This window comes from Hippocampus comes, unplaced genomic scaffold (assembly GCF_001891065.2).
Source record: "Hippocampus comes isolate QL1 unplaced genomic scaffold, H_comes_QL1_v1.1 scaffold60, whole genome shotgun sequence".
In the NCBI taxonomy this organism is placed as follows: domain Eukaryota; kingdom Metazoa; phylum Chordata; class Actinopteri; order Syngnathiformes; family Syngnathidae; genus Hippocampus; species Hippocampus comes.
The window spans coordinates 160,348-170,675 of record NW_017805483.1 but is presented as its reverse complement, the minus strand read 5'-3'; the positions used below and the strand labels follow the sequence as shown (position 1 = coordinate 170,675).

General features: G+C 44.0%; 1 protein-coding gene across 1 annotated transcript in view; it reads right to left on the bottom strand.

The window, feature by feature from the left end:
* The window catches only part of ptprn2 (protein tyrosine phosphatase receptor type N2), a 143,130-nt gene that overhangs the window by 81,011 nt on the left and 51,791 nt on the right, over window positions 1-10,328 (bottom strand). The window contains exons 12-13 of the mRNA XM_019876062.1: window positions 2,441-2,451; window positions 1,322-1,390 (exon numbers count right to left, since the gene is read on the bottom strand). Of these exons, the coding sequence (XP_019731621.1) occupies window positions 1,322-1,390; window positions 2,441-2,451 (80 nt within the window). The remainder of the gene's footprint in view (window positions 1-1,321; window positions 1,391-2,440; window positions 2,452-10,328) is intronic.

Sequence of the window (10,328 nt, the reverse complement as noted above, 5' to 3'; positions counted from 1 at the left end):
GCGGCGCGGGTGACGGCTGTTGCCAATGGCAACCGTCCCGCGATGCACAGGCAGCATCCATCTCAGCATGCCTGGTGATCAGGGCCAGCTCAGGGGTCTACGAGGCTGTCTGTCTCATTTCCGCATAGAAACTCATTTACTAAGCCAGCTATGATGCATCAATGGGCGCTTGATTAGATCCTTACCTCTGACACATATGAATATTTATCAGCGTGGGGTGAATACACATTTACTCTTCCTTTCATCTGGATCACTCGTGAGGGTCCTCCAGTTCCCCTCTTAATTTTTGTCCAATGAATATGTCACGGGTGCATCGGCGGGGTCCAACAAGCCCTCCGGATAATCTGGACGCAGCAGCGGCTGCGCATATCGCCTTAGAACAAAACGCCTTTGGCTTTTTTGTCTTGTGTTTTATTTGCCATGGCGACAAAAGCTCTCAGGGCCACCTAAAGGAAATGAACGCGGGGACGGATGGCATTCACCGCAAAAACACTTGAGCGGGGTACGTGCCGGCGACACGTCGGACGGCTTAAGATGTTGGCGTGCGGCTGCACAAATGAAGCTGCAGGTGTGAAATGGATGCCAAAACTGATGCGGCTGTCATTTCGTTTCCCATGAGTGCAAACAAAAATATGCGAAACAATTGCGCACCCCTCCCCCCCTTAAATATTTGCATTTAATTTTTTTCATTATTTTTTTTAGCCCAAGCTATACTGATCACCTGGCAACTCATTACTCGGTAGCTTTAACTCATTACTTGCTGGATTAACCCAACGTGCTGATTCAAATCAACCCAATGCAGTGGTTTAGCTAACCTAGTACTGGGTTACTTTTAAGCCAGCAGTTTTAAGACTGTATAGAGCTTTTCTAGACAAACCCAGCAAGATCGCAGATCGGCACCATCTGATTTGCATATTTTTCAAATTTCCCCTTTTTTGAATGCATTTTTTTTTTCTATTTTGGGGGGGTTTGTTCAACCCATTTTTTTCCGTATTACACGCCATCACCAACCCGTTATTTGTGCAACATGAAGAATTTTTGAGGTGTTTGAAAAGAAAAAAAAAAAGTTTCCCACGTTTAATTTGTTTTAATGTGTGTCAATTATACCCGAACAGCAGAGTTCGATTGTACCGCTCAAATGGAACAATGGAAAAACTTTCGCTGGACGTCAAATTACACGAATGGTCATACCTGTGCTGTCCTGGCACAGTCACCTAAGCGACTCAAATGTGTGGTTGTCGACGTCTTTGTCAAGCTCCCCCGAAGAGCATAAGCCGTGTAGAAAACGGATGGATGGATATTTTTAGTGACTGTAACTTACGTCACTGACTCCAGCCTCCACTATCTTCAGGCCTGTCTCCTTCTCCAGCTGCTGTTTCCCTTGGACTGCACAGACAAAAGCGGAGGCGGCGGTGAGTATGAGCAGAGAATGACAAAGTATCACTTTTTTTGGTTTTATTCCCACTTCCAGGGGCGGAACGAGTTGGTCAGTGATACCGTGAGTGATGCAACGGATGAGACGGCGTGAGTCAGATGACAAAATGATGGGAAGGAACGAGTGGTTCACGCAGGAATGTGCGTCATTTAGCGCTCGGCTGCGTCGACCGAGCGCTAAAAAATATCACTGCTGTTTCTGCGACGGTCATTCAATCTGAAGGATGCCGAGTGATGGTAGGGCGAGAAGAGTGTCGGTCACAAGTTACCGGGAAGTCTATGTCACGAACAGTTGGAGATGATCTCCGATCGTCGCATGGTATGGCTGATGACTAAAATGGAGTTCGGTGGTGCCTGAATGCAACTCAACTCACGAAACAACAAGAAGCAGTTTGGCAGATAGTGAACAACAATAAAAAGTGACTTCAAGCTGTTTATACACACGTTGAAGGCGACAGTCAGATATTTCAGACTATCACATCGCTTTGTCTTAGTTGTCTGTTGCCATAATGTTCACACATTATGCAAAACACCGCAGACGAGCTAACAAATAGCATAGGAGTTGCATTGTTAAACAGCGTATGTTTGAAGACAAAAGTTGCAGCAACCCCTAACAGGTATATATTCTTTATCCTCTCTGGAAAACAACTAACAACTAAAAGGTGATTTTAGATGCCACAAGAGGGCGCCAAAACCCCGTCGAAGCAGTAAAGTAGAACAGGAATTGGCATCAAAGAAGCATGTTGAAGTAATGATCATTGTCTTGAGGTGGAGTTGAATCAATTCACCTTGATCTAATGACTTCCCCCTCCCAATGGTTCAAGAAACGGTTAAATAAATGTTCGGAGCTTTCCAAAGAGGCCCACTGGCCGGAAAGTTGTCACTAATGAGACAACTATAGTGACCGAGAATCGTATCAAGCGAATAAATGCAGTTAAACAAAAGTAAAATAAAACCAGTAACACCCATAAAGGTGACTTAGTAGAAGCAAGAAAATCCACAACAGGACTTGGACAACTTTTAGGACCATTCAAACTTCAAGCTACCACTAAAGTACGATTGGTTTAAAAGCCTGCAAATGAGCTCGGAGCAAACTGGCCCCATTTCCTTCTTGCAACACTGTAACGACGCAAACCATTTGAGAGCGCAACCGACTGAAGCTGAAGTGTGTTCGTTAATAACTTAAGCCCCCCTCCTTTTGTCCTTACAATAATTAATACACCGCGCATCTCGCGATCTCATCAAATGCGCCGAAGCCATTTCCACCGGCTCGCTTCGTCAGACATATTCTCATGTAAATCCGACACATCCATCACTTCCTACCTTTGAAGCAAACACGTAGGTTGAAAAACAAAAATCAAAGGGTGGGGGGCTTTCATAGATAACGGCAAATTAAATAATGCGCGGCAAAACGCCGCATCCTTTTAATTGAGTTTGTTAGCATGTGAATACGAGTTAAAACGAGTAGGTCCTTTAAATCCCATTTCTTCACCCCCCCCCAGATGAAGGCTATGCAAATGACCCTGCAGAGACTGAAGCTCACCTCGCACTCCACATCGGGCGAGGGCCTGTTTTAATTAGTATTTTAATCTATCCCAGTGATTCCACTCGGGCCACAATGTATGCAGCATTCCATCTAATTAAGCATGCTACTTTTAGGATAATCATCCATCTCTTTGGCTCGCCGCCGCGCCCAAACCCTCTCGTCTTGCCGGTTTGAGAAGGACGCACTGATCATCCTATCATCTCGTCAATGTGCCGGCATATATTTTAGGCGGAGAGGATGAGAAATGGGGGTTGAGGGGGTTACTGGGAAAGGTTGCAGATATGTCTAAAAAAATAAGAATAATCTAAAAAAATATATACAATTAAGCTGGTGCGCGAATATCTCGTCAATGTGCCGGCATATATTTTAGGCGGAGGGGATGAGAAATGGGGGTTTTACTGGGAAAGGATGCATATACATTGTGCATGTGGACGCAGGTCCTGTTCCCCTGGGGTTCAATGTACTTTAAAAAAAAAAAAAAAAAAAAAACTTTTGATTTGATTTTCACATCAGATATGTCTAAAAAAATTTAATAATCTAAAAAAAATATACAATAAAGCTGGTGCGCGAATGATGGCACACGATTAGCCAATAATGGCTAGGCCGATTATATGCGCCACTTTTTGGCGTATTCAAAATAATAAGTTGTGCGGATCGAACACCGATATCATCTCACTTTCTCATGATGGCACACGATTAGGGTCCAACCGAATAATGGCCAGGCCGATTATATGCGCCACTTTTTGGCGTACTCAAAATAATAAGTTATGCGGATCGAACACCGATATCATCTGACTTTTTCCTGAATCAGAAAATGCTGTTCAGTAGGTAAGTCGTCAAACCTCACTGATTATGTTATGCTTAAATACTGCAAATAATAAAATCAGAATTTCAATCCCTCATTTTTTTTTTTTGAATGAAAATACCTCTCGGTTGTAAAGTTAAACAAATACTAAAGGATAAAGTACTGTAAAACAGTCAAATTTTGCGCCTGTAATTAAAAAAAAGAAAAAATTGGGGGATTTTTTTTCATTTTTTTTAAATAACCAGGCGATCCATGAGTTATTGGAATATTTCTGTGGCAAATACTGGGATCAGCCTATTATTATTTTCTTTTTTTTTTTTGATACAGTCAAGCCCTAAAAGTATAATGGGAAAGAACTAGAATGCTCCCTTTATGAATTTTCTGACATTTAAGTCAAACTTGTATCTGTGTCATCTAAGTCAAAATGCAAAACATGACTAATGGCCAGTTAAAGAGTGCAGGGGGCGGGGGACACACGACACCCTTGTACTTTCAAAGCGCTAAAAGTCAGAATGCCACGTAAGTCAAGAAAACGAGCCATTAGCGCCAGGAGAAAAGTCTACAACCCACACGTCTGAGATGAAGCTCATTTTCAATTCGTGTTATGTATTTAGTCGTCTAGCTGCCAGGGGGAGCTACCTGGATACTGTTTAGGAGGGGGTTAATGAGCGAGGTAATTGGGCCCAGCTGGGCAAGGGCGTAGGTGGCGGGAAGGAGCGAAGACGCTCAAAAGGTCACGCAACGTTTCGCCGCTAATGAGGACCCCTCTGGGGTGGCGGCAGTGGCATGAGTCTTAACGGTGAAAAAGATTAGCCCTGCGTCAACACGAGCCGCCATGTGACCGCCGCCCGGTTCGCTGACTGACATGACGTAGCAGGCCGATATTTACCGGCCAATCAAGGTGGAGGACTCTCCAATCAGTGGCGAGAACGGAACGGGGCCCATTTGAAATGGAAAGACAATCTACTCAGAGAGCTCATTAAGCTGCCGGCTGGACGGACGAGCGCTGCAAGCGAGCGTCAGAATAGCTCATTGCTCTTGGTTTTGCTTACAGCGAACAGTCTCTTTTCGCAAAACAACACAGCTGGGAATGCAATTAGAATAAACAACAGTCGTGGGAAGCAACAAAGGCCAAATACTTTGTTACTGTATAATACCGGACTTGGTTGTTTGGAGGCGTCTGGGCTTTACTTGACTATTTATTTTTCAGACGACTTTTATATTTACTGTTACATTTGAAAACATATACAGTCTCTCACAATGGGAGACTTCCGTATCACAGTTTCTGTCTTTTCATGGAACAGGGTTGAAGAAATGACAATTTGTCGCAGCTTGTATAGTAGCGACTGCTAGCTCGAGGAGATAATACTAAGGCTGTCACCCCAAAAAATTCAAGGTCACCTTACTTTATACTGTATAATGTTGCCTTGAAATGAAATGAACGTTTGTGATCAGCTACCAGCGTTAGCGTGTCCAGATTCTGTGAAATAACTACGACTCACCAGTGCGGCTGCTAGCTAGCTAGCATAGCTAATGTCAGGTCATTTCCAATCGTTGTATCACAAAATGGAATAAAGTAGAGATGCTATTCAGTTTCGTAGAAATAAGCGAATTTAATGTGGATTGTATTTTGAAAAAAATGCAATAGTTTATTTTCTTTTGACGTTGACTAAGTACCTATGGAGCATGTTCAATGGAAAAGAAGATATTGAACAAAATTTTTAAAAATAAAACATTGACAACCAAAACTTTGGTTCAAGGTTATCATACCGTCAGAATCGTGGCAAGGCTGGAAAGAAAAGTGAGGACACTCCTGAGTAAAAATGTCCACACTGAAATCCTATATCGGTAATTCCCAATCCTTACTTTGAACAGATAGGCTCATTATGTTTATGTACGTTACTTCTGCTTTAAGTCACAGTCATGTAGTTTAACCCTTTCAGAGACAGCGGTTACGACAGTGGACAGCTTATCATGCGATCAGGTGACAGGGTGCATGAAAGGGTTAAGTAGGGGCGTAACGGTACATACTACACAGTGGATCCTCAGATTGTGTCTATGAATAACACAATCCGATTCAGATGGTACTTAAACGGATTACTTTTAAAAGACAGTAACTAGTCCGATGTCATGCATTACGTTGGGGAAGCAACTCAAGCCAGCACTCCAAAGCGCGAGGGGCAATTTCATGAGCTTCAAATGAGCCACCAAATATCCCTGACAGACTGTGGAAAAAGAGACGTCAGGTTTCATTTCAAAAGCGACTCCTCCAGACATTCTTAATCGGCATTGTCCGAGCATATCTCATCTCATCTCTGATGGGATCCCATCGCCGCTGCTCCTTTTTTCATCTTTGCGGGTTTCCCAGTGATGCTGAGCCCTTGACGAAAAAAAAAAAGAATCCAGCATGTGCTCCATTTTTATCAGCTTTCAATAAAACAAGATGAATGTTTGTTGGGTGCAGAGAAGGCACACCCTCTTCAAAAAAAAAATAAAATCCTGTTCTTGAGTAAAGCAGGTTAACACATACCAACAAACTCGCTGAATTTCAGCCTGCAAGGCCGATTTATTTGACGTTTCAAAAAGATTATCCCAACTGATCACCCTGTCATGTGTGTTAAGAGTGATTTTTTTTCTTCCTCTCGATGGTCTGATGGGGTAAAAAACGCCAGGCCAGCAATCGTAACTATGATGTTTGTGTGCTTTGTTTCTTGCTGTACGTTCTGGCGTTTGTCCTGGTAAATTTTCCTACTTTTACTCCTCCTTTGTCAGTTGCCGTGTGTTGGAGGCTACTTTTTTTTCTGTAACCTGATAACACGGTAAGATGTCCACTGTAGTAACTGCTGTCCCTGAAAGGGTTAATATATACAGTCAAACCTCGGTTTTCGAACGTCTCTCTTCCCGACCAAATCGGTTTTCGACCAAAAATTTCGAGTTTTTTATGCCTCGGATTACGACCGAAAATCGGTTCTTGACCAAACTGAGCGCACTTGAATTCGCCACTTGACTCCTCTCGCCTTCCTTAGACGAGGAAGAGACGCTTCATCAGGTAGACGAGGAAGTGACGCTTCCTCGTGTAGCGTTCCATTGTGAGCAGACGTGTTCAATAAAGATTTTTTTTTTTAAAAAGAGCGTGCTTTTGGTTTTCAAACAAATTTGTTTTCGAACAGCCTTCTGGAACGGATTATGGTCGAAAACCGAGGTATGACTGTACTTTTGTCTACTTGTGACATCAGTCCTGCAACTTTTCTGGCACACATCGTGTGCCGGGACCATCAGAAACAAAAGACCCACCGTACGGTTTTAGCCTAGAACAAATGACCGCAATCCCGCACTATTTGGGAGGATGAGATCGAGCCTGCCATTGATTAGCTCATTCAGTACCAGCCAATTCTGGACCAAGTCTGAAAAGACGTTTAAAAACGTCTTTGGCAGTGAATGAGTTAGTGAGAAGACACAAGTAATTGACATTATTTTATTTTTTTTTTTTCAAACGGAGTCTTTTAGAGTTGAATAATGAATAAAAACTCTATGGATCACAGATTGCAAAGGCCAACGTCCAAATCAAATAACAGCCTATTGAAAACGTTATTTTCGCGGCTGTTGCAGATCACTGTCACTTCCACTTCAGGTTTGACACACGCGTGCAAACCCAATGTCACTTAAAATAATAATCAAGTACTTGTATTTCACCATAACAACCAGGATTCAAATGACAAGCTCAACTCTCGGAGTTCAAGAACACTTCAAAAGTTCATCAAGGACTTGTCGGGAGAGGAAGAAAAGGCCATTTCAATCACCGGCTTGCCTTGGAAGTGATTCAAAATCCTTGACGCGCGCAACGAGGAGTAGAAAGAACGGGCGAGCCAGACTTTATGCGACCTTTAAATTGCTTGCAAGCATATGCACTCAACATCATTATCTGTTGTTCAGTATAATTTGATTAAAATGCACCGCTCTGCCGCCATATGCTGCCGGATAATGTGATGACGTCCCCGCCCTCATCGTGGATTCTAACGGCGATCCCCGAATGATTATCATGAAGTCATCGGACCTTAAAGTCATGAATATATATGCTCATTTCTCTGACACATGGCATGTGGTTTGTTATTGTTGGAAGCAATCTAAATGCGGCGCGGCGAGATGGATCACTTCCCGAGAGCCCCGAAGTATCCGTTATTTCGGCGTGTCGTAATGCCTCCAAATGGGGGAATCGAGTTGGCATATTTCAGCTGATTGATCTGTTAATACACAGATACGCCCCTCCTCCCTATCTGGATCCTCGCTCCCGCCTTCGTCTATACGTCAATCCTGTCGAAAACAAAATGAAAGTGTTTATTGGGAAGGGCGGGAGGGGGTGGGGGTGTACGCGGGGGCGCTCACGCCTCGCTCTCTCCAAAGCCGTTAGCCTTATCAGTAGGCAATCGCTTCGATATTAAAGCCGCCATTCCACACATCACTACCCATCCCCAACACGCACATATAACGACAGTCTGCACCTATCAGGAGACAGAGGAGGGGGAGGCAGCGGGGTGGACGGGAGAAGGATGCACCTGATCCCTCTGCCGCCGCCCCTTTCCAAACAGATAGGCAGCTATCCATTTCTCACTCAAAAACAATAATGTGACTACCGGGCTCGGAGTATGAAGACACACCGAGCGGCAGCGTACGATAAATCACACATTATCCAGGACCCCCCTCACTGCCTTCCCTGGCCCCCAGATGTGACTTGTACACGACGATACTTGTACATCGCAGCAGATGTGGCTGTCATTTTTATGGGCCTTATTTGCATGTGTTCTGCCACTGCCCTCCACCCCCACACTGCCCCCCGCCAGCATATTTTTACAGTATTAATGCCGAAAATAAATCAAGAAGTGATAGCAGAACCAAATACAATAAAATTACCACTGACGTTTATGTTCGGCAGCCGGGGTTATAATTGATTTAGATTCTCCATTATCATTCGTTTCTATTTAGTTTTGACTGACATTTTTTTTCCAGCTTGTTTTATTTCGCTTTTAGAGCAGGTTTATTAGTTTTTAGTTGTATTTCTGATGTACACAAGGCTGACCGCTTCACTGTTTATCCAACACGACCGATGGCTTCATGCGAATAAGACGGCAGGATTCTCGCATCAACAAGCCTAAAATCAACGCAAACAGTGGCTTTGCAATATGAGTGCAATATTTTAAAAAAATTAATAAATTAGGACTGACAATTACAAATGATGTCGAAGGTAATAGAGTGCGGCGGTGGCCCTGGTTTGGGCTCAGTAATGGCGGCAGTGGCGTAATTAGAATGCGAGGGTCCGCCAAAGACTCTGCGTCTGATACCAAACATATTCCGGGCTCCTTCCTCATTCAAACGGAACCCACATGACACTTTTATAATTGCATACCCGCCCTTCCTTTTTCTTACTCACTGGGCTTTTTTGGAAGATAGCTCAATAATAAACCTTCACAAGTCCTTGCCACTGCTGCACATATCTCAAACAGTCGCCGTGCTTCTAATAAAGGTAATGGCAAAATGCGGTCGGCGCACCCCTGGGGGTGGATGAGATTAAAAATAGAACAGATGGTATTTGTAAAATAATGCATTTCTATGGCTTGTTAGCTATATTTCCATAAACAGTCTTTTGTTTGTTTATTTTATTTTTACTGTATTTAGACATGAGCAGGGGAAGGGGGGTGGGGGGTGCGCCAACTTTGTCAGAGGGGGTGTGCGGCTTAAAGGTTTTGGGACAGACAGCTCTAAGAGATCACACTTCAGTCAATTTGAAAATGCCTCCCTTTTTACAGATTTTTGATGTTGTCAGAAGACGGGGGGGTGCACCAATCCCTCACTTCGAAGGGGGTGCGTGACTTTGGCAAAGCCTGCTCTAAAAGACACAGTGCCTCATTTAGATCATGAAAAAGCCCCCCTTTTATTCTTTTTGGGGGGTGCGCCATATATCTGTTGAAGGGGGTGCACGGCTTAAAAAGTTTCTGAGCGACTGTTCATACTGACCTCTTGCCCAATGTGCTTAATATTCCTCCCTCACAATACTGTAGATACCTCCTTTGGGGTGCGGGGGGGCAACCCTGTCGTGTGGGGAAGGGAGGTGGCTTAAAAGGTTTGAGAAAGACTGCATTCCTGGAGTGTGCAAATAAAGAGCTCATCTACCGTTGAGTATTCCCACTCTTTGCGTAAATATGGTCCTGTATATGCACACACACGCACGCACGCGTATACACACACACACACACACACACACACACACACACACACACACACACACACACACACACACACACACACACACACAATATTAGTTTCTCGGCTGGCTGCTTGCTAAATAGATTGTGGCTGTTCTGACACTGGGTGCAGAATGGGCATTTTGGCTTTGATAGGCACTGACACCAATTCGTCACGGACGACGGCGGCAAGAGCGGCGGCGCCAGCCAATGACTCCTGTTTTGCCGCCACCTCCAGATGTGGCAGAAAGCCCCATTGCATGTCAATCAATGACAATCTTTCACAAATGATCAGATGGCAGTGAAG